This window comes from Lucilia cuprina, chromosome 3 (assembly GCF_022045245.1).
Source record: "Lucilia cuprina isolate Lc7/37 chromosome 3, ASM2204524v1, whole genome shotgun sequence".
NCBI classification, from domain to species: domain Eukaryota; kingdom Metazoa; phylum Arthropoda; class Insecta; order Diptera; family Calliphoridae; genus Lucilia; species Lucilia cuprina.
The window spans coordinates 351,432-373,770 of NC_060951.1; the positions used below are offsets into that span (position 1 = coordinate 351,432).

Here is a 22,339-nt window from a genome sequence, read left to right on the forward strand (position 1 = left end):
TCTGTGTTCTAGACCATATTCTAGTCTATAGTCTAGTTCATAGTCTACTCTATGGTCTAGTCTATAGTCCAGTATATTGTCTAGTTTTTAGTCCAGGCTATAGCCTAGTCCATAGTCTAGTCTATAGTCTAAGTTAGAATATAGTAAAGTCATTAGTCAAGTCTCTAGTCTGTAGTCTAGTCAATAGACCAGTCTAATCTAGTCCGTTTTCTATTATCTAGTCTATAGTCTAGTCAATAGCCCAATCCATAGTCTGGTCTATAGTTTGATTTATAGTCTATTCTATAGTGTGGAATTTAGCCCGATTTTTATAGCAGAAATCACCAACTACCAATACAAAAATTTGTTTTTTTACTCTTATAATTCAAAGAGTTGCCAACTTTTTCTATGCGTGATATCATATGTTATAGTAAGAAATGTGATCACGAACTACCAAATCATAATTGTTTTTCTTTGACCTTATAATTCTAAGAGTTGGCAACCTTTAGCTATGCAATGCTTTTCAAACTGTTAGACACTAAAAGCTTTTTACTTGTGTTAACGTTTTGTGTAACTATCTCAAACAATTTATATTAAAATTTAATGAAAGCTTTTAACAGCAAAAGCTTTTAACATAACAAGTTTACATACGATTTTTTTTAACATTGCTAAGAACAAAATTTTTAAATTAACAAATTAAAAAATAAAATTTATTTTGAATCACAATAATTAAACTAATACACCCTCAATATTCACGATAAAAGCTTTTTGATAGCAACTGTTAAAGCTTGCCGTTACAGCAGCTGTGTGCACTGAGCATGCGCTGTTAACAAGAGAATAAATCCATTGTTAACAGAAATCTCTATTGACTTGAATGAATTCAAAGGCTCCAACAGGATAAACTGGTGCTTTGTAAATGCCGCCTTAATAAAGAAAATTTTGACATATTAGTCATCTGACAGGTGGTGCTGTCTGTTATTTACCAAAAAAAAACCAACTGACTTTTAAAGAGAGCTGTCAAATTGCTGGAAAAAAGCTTTTTTCACTTTTACATTGAGGATATGTATAAATTTTGTTGCCTATGAGAGTCTGAAAAAATTTTTTCGAGTGAATTTATGAACATTTTGTTAGAAGGTTTTTCCACCGACTCAGAGCAACGTGCAGATAGATGTAGACAAATATTTTATAAAAAAATTTTTTCAATGCAAAGCAAAAACGTGAAAAATCTCTAAATTTTATTAATTATCATAAAAAAATTAGATATATCTATAAAAAAGTGTTTATTAGTTAAAGGAAATTGTTTAGAAATGAAAAAGTGTGGTGGTTTTAAAATGAAATCAAAGCAATAAATGAAATTTGTAATGTTTGTGTATACATGTCCAGGGGGTGGTGCGGGTGTTAATAAGGAAAATTTGATACTGTTAAAATTCCTTTGGATCAATTGTTGTATACATAGCAAAGTAAAGCAAAGCATATGAATACATATACGAACAAGTATATTTAAAGGCGACTGAATTTGTATACATCAACTACAACAACAAACACACACACACACACTCTCTCGAACAAACATAACTGCTCAAAGTATGTTGGTGTGTTATGTGGTGTTGATGGTGGTGCTGTGAGAAGAAAGTCCTGCAGAAAATAGTCTTAGTTGTCTTCCTTTAAGCAAAAATGTTTTACCTTCCGTTCTAAAGATAAAGTCAAGTGTGGTAGGGTAGTTTTCCCACGGGCCAAACGGAAACGTAACCAACAACTACTACATATAAATAAAGTGCAAATCACATAAATACACACTCTCACACTTACTCAATAACAACTAACTGCAACGACAACAACAACTATCAACCATTAAGTGAGTGAGTCAGTTAAGGAGTTAAAGTCCTATATTGGTTCTATACTAAACTTCAGACTAGTGAATGTTTCCCTGTAGGCGTTTAGACAGTGCAAGTGAACAATTGCCGTGTGTGTTTGAAATTCAAACAAAAAATCGGGATAATACGAAAAATCTACTTCAACTTCATAGTTTTACATGCAGCAAGTGCAGTATGTCGATAAAACATCGAATATACAAAAGTCTCGCTTAAGTTTTTTCTCTTTTTGCTTTCGCGTTTATGAATCACTTCAATGCTAAAGTAAGCGTGATAATGTAGTGGAATAAAATCAACTTCATGACACACAACCTCACAGTCTGTCAGTTTGTTTATGTATAAGTGTGTTAGTGCGTTACGGAAATGTGTCCTTATTGTGTATTATTAACAAATAATCATAAAAATAAATAATAAAGAAAAATAAAATTGTAAAGAAATAAAAAATAACAAAAAAAAAAAAAAAAAAGAAATTCATTTGTCTGATAATCAAATAAAGTTTTAAGAATTTTGTGCTCTTTATAAAAAAACACCAACAACAACGAATCTAAAACACAGTGAATAATAAAATAGTCTCACATACCGGAATCAAATGTTTGCCAATTAAATCACATTTCTATTAATTCTTTTAAAACAAAATACAAAAATATAAAGCCTCAAAGTAGGAACAAAAACTTTATGCATTCATCATTTGCATCTGCAGCAACAGCTAAGCGGTACTTAACCTAAAAAATAAAACTTCATCATCAGCATCCTCACAACAACATACCACAACAGCAACAATAACTACCAATGTTTAGAAAACCAAATGCTTCCCCAGAGTTAATTGAACTTTTTCATGTTCATCTTCCTTAATTTCCAACTTAGACTAGGGGAATACTAAATTCATACAATTTTATTATTCCCAACAACAAAATCGCACAACAACCACAACAACAACAAAAATAAGAATGAAAAAGAAAATATGAATAATTTATAGTTCCTGCTGCTAAGAATTCGCAAATGTCAATATTTAAAAGTTAACTAACAATTAGATAGAAAATATCCCCCCTTTTTCACAAAAATTAAAAAAAGAAAATAAAAATTTTAATATAAAAACAAAATGGAGCGCATGTGGCGTAAAGTGAATCATAGTTTTGGTAGCAGCCGCACGGCTAAAACTCATGCACATGCTACTGATACTACAAGCTCGGCAGGTGGCTTTGGTGATGGCCAGGTGGTGGTGGCAGTGGCTGGTTCTAGTTCTGCTACTGGTAGACGTTTGGCGACAAGCGGTCAAATTCCCACACCAGCCGCTATGGCGGTGTCAGCTAATCCCGCCAATCAGAGTGTTGGGCAAGTAGCTTCGGATCCTGTGGCGGTAAATACGTCTGGTCCGTTTCGCAAATCATTGAGTCAACATGTATTGCAGCCTCGCACTGCCTCATCGGAGAGGCGTAGACGCAGACGTCGTAAATCGCGACCTCGTCGCAGTGGTGTTAGTTGTGTTGGCGGCGGTGGTGATAATATGTCGTAAGTAAAGTTGATTTATTTATAAACTAATGAGATAAAATTTTATGACTAATATGCTTCAAATGGTTTAAAGATATTGTTTAAAGAGGTACAATTTCGTTTTTGGCTATTTAAAAAAACCTAAAATTAGGATTAGTCTAGTCTATAGACTTATCTATAGTCTCGACTATAGTCTAGTATATAGAATAGTCTACAGTCTAGCATATAGTCTCATCTTAAGTCTAGCCTATATCTGTGGTAAATCGTAAATCTATATCTAGTCTATATCCTTAGTAAATGGTATTCATAAAAAGTATGAATATTATTAGGTCAGCATAACTTTTATGTATTCATAATCAATAGAATCAATAGAACGTATTTATACTTGTCTCAATTATATTCCTGTTATATCCATTAAAAACTCAACTCAAAGTATTTTAACACTTCTGTAGTGCTCTTTGATATGTGCTAAAATCATATATTTGATTTGATTATGAACACTTTCAATTAATTTCAAATATACTTAACTGTTAACGTATTAAAATACGTTTAATTATACACATAATCTAAATCCAACGAATCCTTTTTGTCATACAAAAAAATCTGAATCTGGTTGTGGCTTTGATCAATTTTTAATTACCCATGAATAGAAATGTAATGAAAGTAAAGAAAGTTATTTTAATAGATACTAAAGCGACATAGATAGAAATCTATCAGTAAATAATGAAGTTTATAGAAAAAGTGAGACTTTAAAGGAATTCATTCTTTATTTTATTTAATATTATTTAAATAAAGTTAAAGCGTTTTAATTCCAAAAGGAGTTTAATAATTGAGAGTAATTAATTCTTTGAAAATGTATTCTTTCGTCGGGGAATTTCAAAATAGCAAAACTTTTTAACGAATTTTTTTATTGTGGCAAAAAATTATGAGAAGTTTTTAAAGGTTTCAAGTTGATTAGACCCTTTATTAACAATTTGACGATTTAATTCCTTTGAACTTCTGCCTTATAATCCTATTTATTATACCTACAATATATTTTATCTTCTAAAAACACATACGTATAAATTCTAATTTACACCCACATACTAAAAACTATCTACTTTTGTGGTTTGCATATATTAATTTAAAATATTGTAATCAGTTTTTTTTGTTGTAAATTTTCCAAAAACCACTTCCATTTAATATTCTAAAAAACACACACACGAAATCATCAAAATATGTAAGAGAATGTTTGTAAATAAGTAGTCATACAGAAATATACAGTTGTCATACACCAGGGAATATAAAAATCGATTTGGTCTACTAAATTGGTAATATATGTATGTATTTCGTATATATGTTGTTTTATAGAGAAATACAAGAAAGTTTAAAGTTGAATGAAGAAATACTTACCTTGGTTAATTTTAAATAAAATATTCATTTTTAAAGTATAGTTTTTAAATTTTTGATTAATAGAATTTTGTATTTTAAATTTATGCAGATAACGAGAACTTGTTTGAGAAAGTTTGGGATAATTTGGGATAAAATTCAATTTGTCAAAAATATTTGCTTTTACTCTTAAAAATAAATTATTGTGCTTCTTTCTTTCTCTCAAACTAAGAAAGCAACATTTAAAACTGGAATCGGCAAAGAGCATTGCATATACTCTCATGTTTACAATAGATTGCATTTGTCAAAAATTTCGCATTTTATTGGTTTTTACTCTTGAAATAATATTATTGTGCTTCTATCTCTCTCTCTCTCTCGAACTGAGAATTTAAAACTGTTATCGCCAAAGAGCTCTGCACCAACTTAAAGTTAATAATGGCTGTTATGTTTTATTTATTATAATAATGGTAAATTTGTTATAGAACTGGGGAGAATACCAAGGTAACTCAACATGAATAACTAATGCAAATAAATTTTTTCTATCAACTAAAATATTTAGACAAACTGATATAGCAACTGCGTTTAGCTTAACTTAATGAAAATGAAAAACATATGACGCTCTACTTAAATTAGAAATTAATTTATCATAAATTCTAATTTAACTAAATTCTTAGCAAATAAATACTGTAGGTAACTCCCAAAAAATTTTGTTAAATAATACTTTTTTCATATTCCTGCTAAAAAAACCTAAGTAACTAACAAAAACTTAGTTTATCGAAATAACTTTGTTAAAGTTTATAGGTTATGTTTGATTTTTGTAGGTTTCTATTTCTAGTATTGTTGTTGTTGTCTTAACATGATTTATTAGCCTGAGTTTTTAGTTCAGTGTATAACAAAAGATTAAAAACCAAACTTCACTACACTAAGAATTTCATACATATTTTAACTTTTTTTTGTTAGTACGTGGGGTTTTCCTGAATGTAGAAACAAGAAGACGGGAAAATTTTGATTTAGTAGTCTTGTATATTTAAAACGTCAACGCGCATAAATAATTACCCGCACGTTGCGAAGGAGTGTGTGCTTTTTGAATGATTTGGCAAAGGAGCATATAATGGCTGATAAGTTGAAGTGTAAATTTGTTATTGTCTTAACAGTGAAAGGCAAAAGTGGAGGAAATTTCTTTAGAACAAAGGAAAATTATCAGATTTTGTTGCTATAGTCTCTTAATAACTTCAAAATACGATTCGTAAATCCCTTTTTAAACATTTATTCAGATCTATAAATCTCTATTTGTTGTCGAAGTCCACTTTATAAAAACATTAAAGTTATGGAGTCTAAATTTTGATATGCTATGTGTCCCCGTATTCGTAAGCCTGTCCAAACCCTAATATTTGACTTAATTCAAGATTTCGTACTTCGAAAAAGAGCGAGTGTTAAATGGATCCTGATAGCTCTATAGATAGCTCTTTAATATTTAATCGCAGATTACTACTTAAATATTCTATTACATGTCAGTCCTAATTCAATCACTTCTGGGTAATATTGATAGTATATAGAAGTCATAAACAAGTATGTTAATCTGTAATGTATCATTACTAAGGTTCTATTGTAATAGTTGGATGTTTGCAAAGTTTATGAATATTTTATTTCCCCCATTATCCACGTATACTTTACAAAGTATCATTCTTAGCTTTTAGTACTTTTTATTGCTCTTTCATTTTAACCGCTTTTTTATGTTTTTTTTTTTCAAATTTGCATAAACGTACAGGTGATAATTTAGGAGACCATTTGAAGCATATTTTAAAATTGAATTAAAATTTCCTTTGTCTTGCTGTCAACACAAAACATGTACAAATCTGTGATAACAAGGAAAAAGTGGGTATTTACATAATATTTCAAGTGAAAAGTTCAAGTTTTTTTTCAAAATTCTAAAAATGTTTAGAAATCAAGAAGATTATTTTAATGCTTTGATGCGAATTTTAGAATAACTCAAAATATGGACCTTTCCCCTGTTATCATAGAATTGTACATGTGAGTTTTATTATACCTAATCCTTTACATTTTCTTGATTTCTTCTTCCCCATCAGATCTTCCGGTGGTTTTTATACAATTAAGGAGTCCAACGAATCCAATCATCGTTATCATCGTTCCACACGTATGATGGCCAGTTCAGCACCTAGTGGTACTGTCCTAATGTATCCTAATCCCAGTACAGGACGTGAACTAACCAATACTTTGGGTATGGGGACAACAAATTCAACAACAGCAGCAGGAGCTGGACAAGCATCCACAGCCGTTGGCAATTTGGCAGCAACACAAACAACGTCTGTAACAGTGGCGGCAGCACCGGATATTTCTCTACGACAACGAGCTGTCGCCAAATTGCGTATGTTTAACTTTCATTTGAACTGGGATCTACAGATGACTCATTGCAAACCATGTGGGTAAGTAAACAAAAAAAAATGTAGAAACAAAAAATAGTTGTAGTAAACCCCAAAGAAAGAAAGGTGAAGTTAAAGTAGGGAAAGCAAAAAATATATAAAACCCTTGTATCATTAGGATAAACAGCATCAGCGCCATTACCCAGCCAGAAGAATCATCATCATCATTCTCATCATAAACAACAACATCATCTCAACTCAAATCCTAGAGTTTTTGACTTTTACTTTTCATGTTTGTTGGTCTGCTTTACTGGGCTTTATTTACACACACATAATCTGACATAGTAAGCGAATGTATAAAAATAGTTGTGTTGAACACACAAAAAAGTAAACAAAAGAATAAAGAATGAACGTTATAACGGTTCGTTCATATCCTTTGTATGTTAAACAGAAAGCTTCCGTTTTGCTTTTGTGTGCTTGACTGCTTTACTCTCAAACACACACACACATACATACAATTACTGTGACCAAGTGTATATATTGTTGTTATAGAAGATTGTAGTATGTTTTATTGTCAGTCTGTCTGTCCTTCCTCTATTTTTTCATTTAAGTGTTTATTATGATTATTTTGTTGTTTAGTTTAGTTTTTTGTTTTTATTTTATTTTCCTACTATTTACAAGTGTCAAAGGCTTCTGCTTTCTTTCATTATTTTCTCTCATATGAAATGACATCTATTCTTAGGTACACATATCGGGTTAATGGGCTATTGTATGTGTGTTTGGGTCTATATTTAAAATTCTAAAACAAAAGGTGCATTTTTTGAAGAGTTTTTATATTTATTATTTTTATATTTTACTTTTCCCTTTCACTATCTAGCTTCCCTCTTTTCTCTAACACAACATTTTGCTGCCTTTTTTCATTGTTCTCTAGTACTTTGTGGCCTAAATATTTTTAAACTTAAGTGTTGTTAAAATTACACACACACACAAGTACATTCTCACATGCAGTAATATATCCACCCCCTACATTTATGCAGTTTATTTCTTAAAGAATGCAAACTACATACTAAAATTTTGCAAGTAATGAATGAAAACTCTTAGTTTTTGTATAGAGAGAGAGAGAGTGGAGAAAAAAAATTACGTGGAATTCGCTTGGAAAAAAAGAACTAACTTGACCACAAGCTGTTCATTCAGAAGTTAAGTGTTGCAATTCTAAATAAAGTTTTGTGTTTTTATTATTATTTTTATCGCAACCATAGTTACAACTATTTTGTTATTTTATCTACATCTGTGATGATGAAGTGTTTGCTGCAGTAAGGTGGCTAAATTGTTAAGGTACTTCGAAGACTTGCTCAGTCTTAAAGTGAATGTTACATTTTCTATTTCTGATCTGTATCTATTTAAACCGCCCATGTGCCAAATCTGTTCTTGATCCTTGTTGGGTTAACACTAAAGTAAGAATATATTAAATGGATTTGATTACTTGCAATTTCTCTTCATAAATAGTTGATATCTTAATAAATAATTTTATTTCCTTTTGACACTAAAAAATTGGCATAGATTTTCAATTACTATTTATTGCTATACTTTTCCTAATTAAGCATCCTTTCAACATCTGCCAAATTACTTTACAATTCCCCCTCACAAGTGTTATCGTTAAATCATAAAACTTTGTTTTTTTTCACTTTTTGTTGGCAATAGTGTGGTAACACTATTTTAGCTTCATTTATTATGGTCTACTATCTCTCGTGTTGTAGTTTTCCTTTCAATTCTCTTCCCTCTTCAGCCATTGTGGGGGTAGGGGGGTTTTTTATGTTGTTGTTGATGTTTTGTTTCTTTTTATTAAAAACATATATTCCAGGAGGTGTATGCGACGAATCCTCCTCTTGCTGTTGAAATTACATGTATATTCTTTCAATATTATTAGAGGCAAAAAAGCATGAGAAGACTGTCACAAAAAAAACATATACAAACATACGTTGTTGTTGTGTAGGACTGATACTTAAGGATTTATTTAGTATTTCTACATTCACACATAAATACATATTTACTTCATACATAGACTTTGCGATAAAGATGAATTGGTATATGTACATGTGTTTGTCCTACATTTTTGTTGCTTTTTCTCACTTCTAAAATAAATATAAACATTAACAAACAGCATATTATACACATATGTATTCTATTCTATACTTATACGGTATAAATTGTATATGCAGACATAGATATGCCTACAAATACAGCCATTCATTCTTATACATTTGTATGTATGTATGTCTGTGTGTTTTTATTCATTTACATGTATCCTCCCCATATATAAATATACGCTTAAGAAGTTATGAAAAATAAAATAAAACTAATGGAAAATATTGCTGTTAAAACAAAAATATAAATATTTTACACTCCCTAAATAAAACAATAAATAACAACAAAATCACAGTGGAATGTTGTTAAAAGTGATTGAAACTGATATGGAAATCTTACACGATATTGTTTGACAATTTTGGTTTCAACGTGTATATGCCTCCGAAATATATTATTTTTTATGGTTCTTTCAGTGCTATTCTGAGAAAGTCTTTTCTAGGGAAGATTCACAAATTATTCAAGAGCAATTGAGGAAGGTTCTTCCTCTTAATCAAAGATCATTTACTTCTCTAAGAATATCTATAAGTTGTTTAATTATTCAGGTAATGTTGGCGGTATCTCGGTATTACACTTTTTAAGGGAATATGTAAAGTATCTGCCAAAAGATATTAGTCAGATGATAACTTAATGTTAAAATTCTTACGTAATTTTTAAAACGTTATAATGACAGCGACAAATCTCTAAAGGGTCCTAAAGGATTCACTTTTGTTCACCTTTTACTGTATCGCCAAATATAATTGTATGAAAATATACGTTTTTTATGAAGCCTTTCATATAATTTCATTCATACAAACAAACAATTTACATAAAAATGAGCCTGCACTCGAGCTAACAAAAATAACATAAAAAATAATAATAAAAATTAGGATGACTGGTGAAAAAATCTAATTTTCAATGAAAATCCAATTTTTTTTTTATGGAAATCAAAATTTTTATGAAACTATTTCCGATATTAAGGTATCCCATTTCCAAAAGTTTGCAGAATATTTTTTTATTTTTCTCGTGTACAGTACAATAATGCACATCAATTCAGAGGTATATTCCTACATGAGGTTCTTAAAAGGATAGAGTTATGAATGAAAAAATGTAGGTCCATACTAGTATATTATATATGTACAAACCATATACATAAATTGTTTGTTTGTTAATATGTGCTTGAAAACTACTTACATATATATAAATATTTGTATGGATGTAAATGTGTATATAGGCGTGAGTGTGTTGAAAACAAATTAAGGAGTTAAAAACAAGGTTTGTAGGTGGAAAAATTCAACATTAATGAAGTTTTTTTAGTTGGTTTTATGTTTTTGATACAAAACGAAAAAAAAAGAATGTAAAGCAAGCAACAATTTAAAAAAAAGTTACAAACATAGATGTAGACTCATACACACAAACATATTTATTAAAAAACGAAGATGGTGATGATTACAATGATTACAATGTTATAAAAGTGTTATTTCTAACACCGGAAGTAACACATACATGTACAGCTGGGTTATTTGTTTTTTTTTGTAAGATAAAAGAACTTGTTTTAAATAAAACATTTTTTTTTGTATTCTATACTCATATATTTAATTAAATTTAACAAAGCATACAAAACCCATGAATACCATTACATTACCTTAAACAAATAGAAATTATCATGAATAGACCTTGAATCATTATTGAAATGTTATAAATCTGGCTGTGGACAGCTGGCTGATTTGCTTGTAAATCCCTAACAAATTTTATTACCTTTTGTATTGCCAATTCTTTCATTTTATTATTATCATATAAAATTTATACGTTTTATTTCTGTTTTTTCTGTGTCTCTCATTTCATGTTTGTTTAAACACTACCCACCATCATCAACAACATAAAACAACCATATTCATGACAAAAAAAAAAAAAAAAAAAAAACACCGTAACCAAAAACCTTTGAAATATGTATGAAATAAAAAAAATATAATCAAATTGCAAAGAAGCGGCAGTGGTGGCAATATAATCACAAGACGTCTGTGTCGGAATCGTCGTCGTGATGACAATGAGCTTTATCGTTCCAACAGTTTTAAATTTGAACGTTTCGAACGTAAAGAATATTTGGAAGAGCTGGCGGATACTTTGCAAAAACAGGTAAGTGTATGAAAATAAACAAATTATTATTACAAACATACATACATACATACATACTACTGCTACTACTACAAACTTTATAAAATTATTTTTTAACTGACTGATAAAGTGTAGGAATGAAATTATGGTTTGCTTATTAAATCATATTTATGTATATATTGTTATATGAATTTGCTTTCCTCTTCTGTTTTGTTGTTGGGAAAAAGTCCTCCTTTTGCACTCTTTAGCCACACAAGTTGTACGACAATAGAATTAGTTGTGTATTGAAGTAATAAGACGAATAAAAATTCTAAAGTTTTATTTATTTATGTCTTTAGGTGTTGTTGCTGTAATTTTTTTCTTCTTTATACTTTCCTTTCTTTCTTTTTTGTGAGAAGTTTTTTATAACGGAAATACTTGTAAAGCTTAAAGAGGAAAGCACCGTTATAATAATAACAGTTATATTTTATAAGTGTTTTTTGTTAGTTGCTGTATTGTGGTCGCATTGTAGTGTCTACTTTCAGGGGTTGCTGAGAGAAAGAGAGTATTGTTGGTTTAAATAGCTTTATGTGGATAGGGGGAAGGTGAAGAGAAGGAGGCTAATGATGTTTTTGTTAATATTTTATATGTGTTAAGGTATGACTCTTGGTTATAATGTTATAAATAAGCTTTTATGAAAGCTTTTAGTATTTTATTTTTGTTTGTTGAATAAACCAAAGATGGCGTTACTTTACGTTTAACCGCTATTTACAGTATTACCAATATTAAATTTGAATTAAATTCAGTTACGAAAGTTTTTAATTTGAAAAAATAATTTGAAAGTTTTTAACTTGAACTTTATTTTTGATCCACAAAATGATTTTTAGTAGACAGTCGATTTATAAGTATTGTTTGAGAGGTATTTCTACTAAAAAGTGATTCACGGGACACTGTTATATAAATAGTGTTACGTTTTTAAAACCATTGGTCTCTCTGTCGTATGTACGTCTGTCTGTCTGTCCGTCTGTCTGCCTATCTGTATGTCCGTTTGTTTGTCGAAAACAATTTTTTGAACACTTCAGGTTCAGGTTCCAAATTTTTAATCTTTTCATTAGACTTGCTTTCGAGAATTTTTTTTATTTAAAATCAGAAAACGGGAACAATTGGATGGTGAGTTTTTTGAAAAAATTCGTATGCCACATGTTTGTTAAAACAATTTCCTGAACACCCCAGATATTTTCGGTTATCAAATATTTTAAGAATTTTTAATGTATTTTCTACTATTTTGCTACTCTGAAAAGCCTCAAATCTTCTTAAATTACTAACAATTTATCAATTTATGAAAAAATATCTATACATTTCTAAATTCCCTTTTGCACATTTCACAACCCTTGAAACAATTATGGAAATGAATCAATGTTTGAAAATTAAGGGGGAGTAATGCCAATTAAATATTTTAAAACGAACATGTAATTTTTATTAAATGATTGAAACACAAGTAGTTGAAACACAGGTGCTACACCTTAATGGCCAATTAAGTGATTAATTGAATAACAGCAATAACAACAACGATAAACAAAAGTTAAGGCTAATATTACACTACCAACAACATATACTAAATATACCATATGACCAAGTTAAAGTCTAAACAACAAAAGTTTTACAAAAACAAAAGAAAAAATAAACATTTATAAAGTGATCAATAAAACTGAAATTTATAAATTGAAAAGCCAAGCAAATGCTTGTAATTGTAAAAGCAATAGATGCGCATATTTTAACATTTTTTATTAGAAAGTAAGGAAATTAAATTGTTTTAAACCCCTCAATATAAAAATGTATAAGAATAAAGCTTTAATGGCTGAGCAGTTGATGGTCAGGTGTTGTTGAAACCTTCAAAGGAAATTTGTGGTTGTTTTTTTTTCTAAAGCAATTTATGCAAGACAATATACTATTAAGAGGGTATTTCTTTACAACAAAATAAATATGTTTCTTAACAGAATTTTGTTTGTTTTATTTGTTTTTTATTTAGTGGGAAATTTAATATGGCTTTTACAACAACTTTTTTTTGTTGCAAGATTATAAATTCAATTTTTCATTGCTTTTACAAACACTTGTTGCCCCCACCTCCCCAACTTTACATTGTCTTGTATTTGTATTTGTTGTCTAAGTATTAAAATAAATTTATTTGACTTTTAAATTGAATGTTGTTTAACAAAATATGTTCATCAATTGCTTGTTATTGTCATTTATAGTTAAAGAAATTTATTAAAAACGAAGTCAGTTATTTTCTCTAAGGAAATTGAAAATTTATAACTTTTGATATTTGTGTCTATTTTTTTTTTGAGTTCAATTATTTTTAATATTTTAGGAGAAACAAAAATTGTGTTAAATCATCAATCTTGTAAGAAAAATGTTTTTTGACAGATTTTTATGACATTTTAAGAAACAGAGAAAAAACAAAAAAGTTTTTTTATTTGACAAACCGAAAAAGGAAATATAATATTTTTGTTTTAATAAATCATGAAAAATGTAAAGTTTTTTGAGCAATATATAAGGAAAATGTACTGCTATCTACTTTCTTTTATTAATTATTAAAAAAAGAAATACCCTATAGCAATTCAGTCTAAATTAAGTTTGTCATTTTATATGTAATAATTAAAAGAAAAATGCTTAAGAATCTTCTTGATTTAACTTTATCACTCGATATATTAGACAATCTATAAAATCTATTTATAACTCTATATAACTGAAAATGAACATTAATTTTCAGTAAAGAAAAATGTATTTTAGTACAGTGTTAATTATTTATAGAGTATTCAAGATACACTTTGACCATTTACATTCATCTAACTGATTTCCTTTTTGTCCTCACTACTTTACACATCATTATCAGTTATCAATCTTCTTTTTCACATAGACTTGTAATGCACGCCCCACAAAGACATCAATACATTTATCACTTTCACCTGCATTAGCAGAAAAAATGTTCTTCTTTAGAGTTTTTCAACTAATGTTTATGCCATGTTGTCTTGTCTTCTTAACAATCATTTTTTATGGGATTCATATCACCTTCAATTAGTTTCAAACCCACAGCCACTTCAAGTGATTGACTAGATTCCTCTAACCTTTTGCCAACAACAGCCACTAACTAGAGGAGCGAGCCTTGAAAAAAAATAATTCTCTATAAAGTTGATGTTTTGTGATTGGATTACCTGTCATTTTGGCGTACAACTCTTCTAGGAGTTTGTGCAAAAGTTTATGTTAATATATTTTCATGTTTTCTTAAAGGTTGGCGTGTTTTTCGTAGGAAATATAAATAAAGGAGTTGTATTACATGGTGTTTGTGTTGCTGTCAAGTATATTTTTTCCAAGCAATGTTGCAGTTTCCTTAAGTTTATTTTTAGAGTTTGGTATGTTCGCTGCTTAATCCCTTGGCAGCTTCACTCATTTTTTGTTAGATTTATGGTGTGGTCGAATTGTTCTGACGTTTTCCTGTTTTTCCGTTTCCTAATAAAACTTAAGTGTTTCTATCCTTGTTGCCATTGCCTATATATGTATAAGGAAGCAAACTTGCAGAGACATACAAATCGTGTAAATGTCTTAAGCATTTTTCGTTAAATACTTGGAAAACTGCTGTTTTTCTTGTCTTGTTTATCTTTGTGTATGTGTTTTTTTTCCTCTTTGTTTTTATTGTCTTTTTAGGAACATGAAAAAAGTGTTTCTTAATTATACTTCTTCATACGTTTAAGCACACGAATTTATCTTGAAACATAGATCTTCTTTCTATACAACTCTTTGAAAGTGAAATTAATTCTACTTGTTTTGTTTATGTGTATGTTATTTAATTTCTTTTAAAGGTCTAAAAGCGAAACTTTACATATAAAGGTGTTCACAGTTTGGGATGATAATATTGAAAGTCAGTTATAAACAAGTAATTATTTTGAGGCAAATTTAATTAATGTGAAATTGATTTTTATATCCTCTAAGCATTATTCTACTTCTATCAGCAATTGAATTTAACATTAGAGCTTTACAGCTTTTAGTAATAATTGTTTGCTAGTATGAGTTTTTAACTTAGGGTTTTCTTAAATTTTTGATGTTGTTTAAAAAAATTTGAGATAAAAACTTTAAAATTAAAAGCTTTAATATTTTTTTAATATTTTGTGAATATAAGATTATATTTTACCTCTATCATTAGTTGTGAGCTTAAAAGCTTTTATTAGCAATTGATTACTAGTACGAACTTTGAATTAAAGTTTTTCTTCATTAATTTGATTTAAATTTTTTTCTTATAGCTAAAATCTTTAAACTTTAAAGCTTCGAAAAATTTGTCTCCTTAAATACATATTTTCAAGTTTTGATCTGTTTCATTTAAAGCTTTAATTAACTTTCTTTTATTCCTGCTTTATTTTATTAAAAGCTTTAAGTTTTAAACTTTGAAAAACTTTTGAACTGTTTGCAAATTTAACTCAACAACAAGTGACTTCCCTTAATGTTTTTAATTTTAATTTCTTAACAAGTTAATCCCGTTGCATTATTTATAACTCTCTAGTCTTATAATATTCATGTCATTTGTAAACCCCCTCAACCATTTTGTACATCATCCCCCACAATTTGGTATGTAAAGTTTTAATGCCACTGCTACAGTAACCAGAATATTTAGGCATAATTATTACATTTTTCTAGCACGTAATCATTATTATTTTTATTATTTTAATTTGTCTGACGTTGTGTTTAACACACACACATACACACGCCTTATGAACATTTTAGGATATTTTTTCTAACAAACTTAATTTCTTTATGCGTCGGCATACAGAAGAAATCTTGAAGAAAATTAAAGCTTAAATAAAAGATATTTATCACAATTTACATATTATTTATTTCGTTTTAGGAAAATTAAGTTAATTAACTTTTTCTTACGGTAAACTTAATTTAGTAATTAAATTATGTTGATACTTAGACAAAGAAGACGGAAGAGATTAACAACTATTTGAAGTCTTGAAAACAAATTGAGACTTATGGTTATTAAATTTATTATACAAACCAACAAAAATTTAAATTTGATAAGAAAGAAGAAAAAATTTTATGTTTGGATTGAAAAAGTATTTCTTTTCTCGAATTACATGTTGTATGAGTAATATTTTCTTCAAGTTCCAGTAGTTCCGTTACTATGTGTCGTATGATTAATATTTATTAAAATATTGCTTATTATGAAGCTGGTTGATAATTTAAAAGCAATTTTATTAGATTTCTTTTGTTAAATTATTATTTTTCATACCTGTTACTTTAGTTTAGTTTATTTTAGTTTTCTTTCTCAAATACTCCCTTTTTGGCATTCACACCTTTTCTACTCTTTTGTGTGCATAGTGGCGAGCTGTTTAGGTTTTGCTTCTATTTTAGCCTTTTTAAGAAAACAATAATTTGCCACCACCCTCTCTAAACAAAAATAGATTAGATTGGTAATGAAATTTATTCATAATTTATACCACCCACTTAAGGTTTTGTGAGAAACACGCAATGTTTTCTGCCTGGTCAAAAAATAAATCTAAATTTAACATGATTTTTTAAATTTAATAAAAATAAATGAAAAGGAGGTCTTATTACTTGATTGCATGTAAACTAACTGGTTTTAAACTGTATATTTTTCATTTCAATATAAATCAATTCATAAAGGAGATTTTTCTCATAAAAATGTTCAAACTCGATTAAATAGTTAAATGTAATATTGTATGTGTTTTATTTTTATATAAAACCCAGGGCTTATAAAAGCCCTGAGAAGTCCCTTTATTAACCCATAATTTAATAGCCCAAAATTGTAATTTCTTCCTTACAACATGTTCGTAAATATCTCCATATCACTAAAGTGTCCTTTCACCAACAATTTCCCTTTCCCGTTAAAGTTTCAAATTGAAAAAAAAAAGATTCTAAAAATATTTCTTCCTAACTTGTATTGTGCTGCATTTTAAGTAGACATTTTATAGAGAGTTTCAATAAAATTTCTATTCATAGATATTGGCCATTTGGTAACAACAAATAAATTGTATGTTGACTTCCTTCCATTTTTTCACATTGTTGCTGCTAGTTTTATATTGATGTCTCAGCATCAATTTTGAGACAATCCTGTTCATGCACATTGTTACATACATACTTACGAGACATTACTTAGACACTTACAATTTCCGCACGACGCATGAGAATATTTCCAAAACGAAAAGGAGTGAGTGACTGAGTACGAGTATAACATAACATGAGTAATGATTTGACATAATGAAAAGCATGAGCCATCAAAATCGTTGACAATGGAAAATACAAAACAATTGTGCGGAAAATGGGTTTGACCACAGTTTTGCTTGGCTTTTGTTTAACTTTTTATAAACGTCTGTCCGTCCATCACTCTTAGAGAGTAAGAGTCATATTAATGATTGTAACTGTACGATGGAGTCAGCGAGTATTGTTTACGCCATTGACAATGACAACGAAAAATAGATCTTTTAAAGGGGGTTGGTTGATGGTCAAACGGGACAATAGTGACTTGTGAAAATGTAATAAAATAAAATTGTTTTGTTTAGAAAAATGATCTTAAGGTTAAAAGGTTTTCTTGTGCAAATAATTACAAATCACTGACACTCAAAATATGTTAGAAATCTATTTTAGGCGATTAGAATTTATTCTTATTTAGAGCAAATTTTTCATTGGGTTTCATATTAATATAAGTAAGATTAATAATACACAGTAATTTTGTAGATATAAACTATATGTAGTTTTCTTATAAGACTGTGATTCATTTAAAGCTTTTAACTTGCTTATGAAATTTGTTTCTTTTTACATTGTTAAAATTAAACACGTTATAGTTGTTTCATATTTATTTAATTTTTGAAAAAAGGTTTTAAAAAAACCAAAAGCTTTTTTAAAGCTTTTGTAATTTAATTTGTTCTAAAAGAGCTTTTTTAGTTTTTAACTATTTTTCGTAGAAAATATTAGTTATTCTATGAACTATTATCCATTTATATTATTGATAAAAGGTGTAATTAAAGCTTTTTTAACTTTTGGAATTTGTTTACTTTTTAAATTTGGTTTTAATCGTATACATACTTCTTCTGCATACTTTGTTTGTCTTAAAAAAACAAAAGCTTTGTTCAAGCTTTTGCTAATGAGTATGTTTGATTTTTGAAAAGTATGTTTAAAACTTGAACCTACTTTTATAGGAACAATAAGTTCCATGAACCATTATATTTGTCTAATAATTAAAGCTTTTCTAAGCTTTAAGATTTTGTTTACTTTTTAAAAATAGAGTTTAAGCTTTTTAAAATAATTGAAAGAATTCAAAAAGAACTTCAAACAATTAGCTTTAAATAAAAGCTTTCACTATTGCTCTATTATTGATATATCAATTCGAAAATAGCTTTTTATAAGCTTTTAAATTTAAATTACCTTTCTATGGTCTCATCTAGTGATTCATGAGTCCCCTGAAACTTAATCTTTATTTAATAAAAAAAAATTGTGCTCCTGTTCTTATCAGTTGGCATTAATTCAAGAATTTTGTTTATGATTTATTTAGTAAGTTCTCAAATAACTTTATGATTTGCTGACTTTCGTTTTTTTTCTTCTCTCTGATGCTTTACTTGTTTTAAATGTATTTATTTGATTTCATACAATAAGTACTCACATACAAACACACATATTTATTTTGTACTTAAGTTATTTAAAGTTTATTTATGGCCATGTATGCTGTGTAATGTATGTAATCTGTTTCTTAAAAAGAAAGGTCCTTTGAGTCAAATATTTTTCATACAAGTTGCTAGCAAAAAGAAAGAAAGTAAAAACAAACTAAAATGAATTTGAAAAAAAATGTCTATAATTTGATGCTTCTTTTTATTTAGTTGCCATTCAGTTGGTATAGAAAATTGAAAATAATAATAAAAAAATAAAAATTTATAGAAATGAATGAAATGAAAGAAATCATACGAGTACAAATTGTAATTTTAGCATACGGGGACTCGGTATAAATCATAATTTCTTGTATTATTTGTATATTTAGTTGAGGAAAAAATGATTTATATTCATAATGGAGTGTAAGAAAACAACTTGTCTGAGTACGAAAAGTAGAGAAAACAGGAGGTAGAGCAGCAGGATACACTAATGTGAAAACATGTGTTTATTAATAAAAAATATGTATATTTGCAATGGTATATAAATTTATTATAGTGTAAAGTATGTGTGTGAATGAGTGTATAAATGAAATCCCTCTAGTACTTTATTATACTGTAACATAGTAACTACAGTATATTTTAACTCCTGCCTGTGGTATGTCACTTCAGCCAGCCTGCCTGCCTGTCTTGTTGCTATTAAGATGTGCGTGTGAAATAATTTTCTCTTTCTTTATTTTTGTTTTTTTTTCACTTTCAATCCATATTTACTCACACATTACTGAAGCTACATATTTTGTATTTATATTTATTTTCTTATTGTTTTTGTTGTTGTTATTTAGAATTTATATGAAATTATTTTTTCATGAAGTAATTTTCGTGTGCAAATTAGTTTATTGGAATTTGTTCTTTTTATTCTGTTAGTTGTTAAGTTTTTTTGAATTTATTTATATTCATTTATTTAAGGGGTTTTTCCTATCAAGTCTGCAAAAAATTATATTGCGTGTTAACATATGATAGTTTTAGTTATTTTTCTCTTTAAAGTGCCTGCTTCGATTTCTAGTATTTTCTGGTTTAAAACATGCGTGTTTATAAATTTATTGCAAATAGTATTAGTACTTGTAAGTATAGGTTATTTTATTTACATGGTTTCTTGACATTTAGGAGTCATGTTAGTAACTTTTTTCTTCTTTCTTATTAAAAATTTAAATAGTTTTTAGTTTAATTTAACATAAACATACAATTTGCAATGTGTAATGAGAATAAAACACACTTTGTGGCTATATAACAGTAGAAAGCAGTGGTGGGCACTCACACTTCTAGTGATAGGTACATAATAAGAACAAATATTATAAAATCGAGCGAAAAAAAAAACATGGAATACATCTCACCATATAACGTTCATATGCTTAGAACAATGGTTGTTATAAAGATAACTCTCTGTTTTGCCAAAAAAAAAGAAACAACTAAGCAAGACTTGCCCGAGTTATAACAACACTTCGATATTTACTCCTTGTGCTTTTGTGTTTAAATTAAAAAAATGCTCATAACTGCACATTTAATCTTTAGATTGTTGTATCGCCTAAAAATAAACCGATTTGTTTTGTCAAAAAGACAACTAAGCATCACATGTACGAGTAACAACAATATTTCATTTCTTGTGCTCTTGTGTTCAGATTAAAGAAAAATCCTAATAGCTGCACCTTTAATCCCTTTTATATGAACGCTTCTTCCTTTCTAAAAGTATTAATAAAATTATACTCCGACAGCTTTAGTATTGCTTTCCTGTCTATATGACATTAAATAAAAATAGGCTCCCTGACTTTTGTTTTGAACCCTACAATGAAAATTTATGACTTCCTAATATTGATAGTTAAATAACACGCATAACATATTACTAATCCATATATTTATTTCTTGTATCCCTGTTTTTTCGAATCCTTAATATTCATTTACCCAACACATACATATATACAAACATATCCGTTTAATGAATAAAATGTGTGAATAGTATGTGTAATAAAATTAAAGGAATTGTCAATTGTAATAGTCCCTATGGTGCAGAATATATACCGACTTATTTATATTTGTTTCATTGATGAAATAAATTTGTTAATAAATATTAATTGTAATTTAGCATGAGGCAAAAAAAAAGGATAAACAAAAAAAAAAGAACATTTGTTCAATAGCAAATAAATATTTTACGCAAGTTAAGTAGTTGTTTAATTAAATTTTATTTGGTATTCATTTAGGGGTAAAACTCATACAACAAAAAATGGGTAATTATATAACATTACTAGGTAATATGTTGTTTAAAGATTACTAGCCATCATCGACATTATTGGAAAATAGTTTAGACATGCATTTTTATGAAAATGAGTACTAAATAAATGAATCTAATTCTCATTTAGTTGAAAATGTATAACGTATAAGCGTTGCATAATAAGAGAGTGAAAAATTTTCTCCTGCAATGAAACAATGTAATTCTCATTTAGTAAATAATAACAGGAGAGTGAATATTTGGCTCTTTTTCGTATAATATTTCCTTTATAGTGTCTTCTGCAAGTCACTACGATCATTTAGGAGAGTGAAAAGTTTGATCTTTTTTGTATAATATTTTCTTTATAGTGTCTTTTGCAAGTCCTTACGATCGTTAAGTTTTACTAATACTAACATGTGTTTTGATATTTTTCAATTTTAAACCATTTTTTTTCTTAACAACAAATGTCACTTTCCTTAAATACGGAAATCACCACCCGGTGTTTAGCTTAAGTCAATTTCCTTTGTTAGTAAGAAAAATTTTTATTTTTCATTTTCTACATTTTACTCAAAATATGACTTAAAAACTTTCTATTTTACACTTTATAACATCAACATCAATTTATCAAGGACATTTTTTAAGGGAAACAATATAAACAGAGAAAATGTGTAGGGAGGTTTGTAAAAAGCTTTGAAATTAAATTTATTAATATAACAGCTCAAGGGTCAATAATTGCATATAAATTTTTTAAATGAAAGTCATTTTTCCCCTTTTTTACTAACACACTTACTTTGTTCTTTAACAAACAGTTTAATTAAAAATTTCAGTTTTTCTCGCTTGTTTTGCATTCTACTTGAAAACATGAAACGCATAAATTAAAGGCAACAAAATCATTAGATTGTTTTATGTTTAGTTTTTTTTTTGTTCAGGATGGGGGTTGTAACGTTTATTTCTTTTTTTATTTTCTAGACAATTTAATGTATATAATTTTGTTGCAGCTTAAATCTTGAAAAGTCTTTGTTGTATTATTTAATATATGGTTGTTCTGTTGGCAGTCGAAAGATGTCATTTTCCAAGCGCACCACACTTTGGTTTTGTTGGTTTCTACGTGAAACTGGTAATAAATTT

The 22,339-nt window shown here is 28.3% G+C and overlaps 1 protein-coding gene across 1 annotated transcript in view; it reads left to right on the top strand.

The window, feature by feature from the left end:
• Positions 1-1,012: 1,012 nt before the first annotated feature.
• The window catches only part of LOC111677135, a 74,666-nt gene continuing 53,339 nt past the window's right edge, over positions 1,013-22,339 (top strand). The window contains exons 1-3 of the mRNA XM_046945505.1: positions 1,013-3,359; positions 6,794-7,150; positions 11,194-11,344. Of these exons, the coding sequence (XP_046801461.1) occupies positions 2,950-3,359; positions 6,794-7,150; positions 11,194-11,344 (918 nt within the window). The 5' untranslated portion in view covers positions 1,013-2,949. The remainder of the gene's footprint in view (positions 3,360-6,793; positions 7,151-11,193; positions 11,345-22,339) is intronic.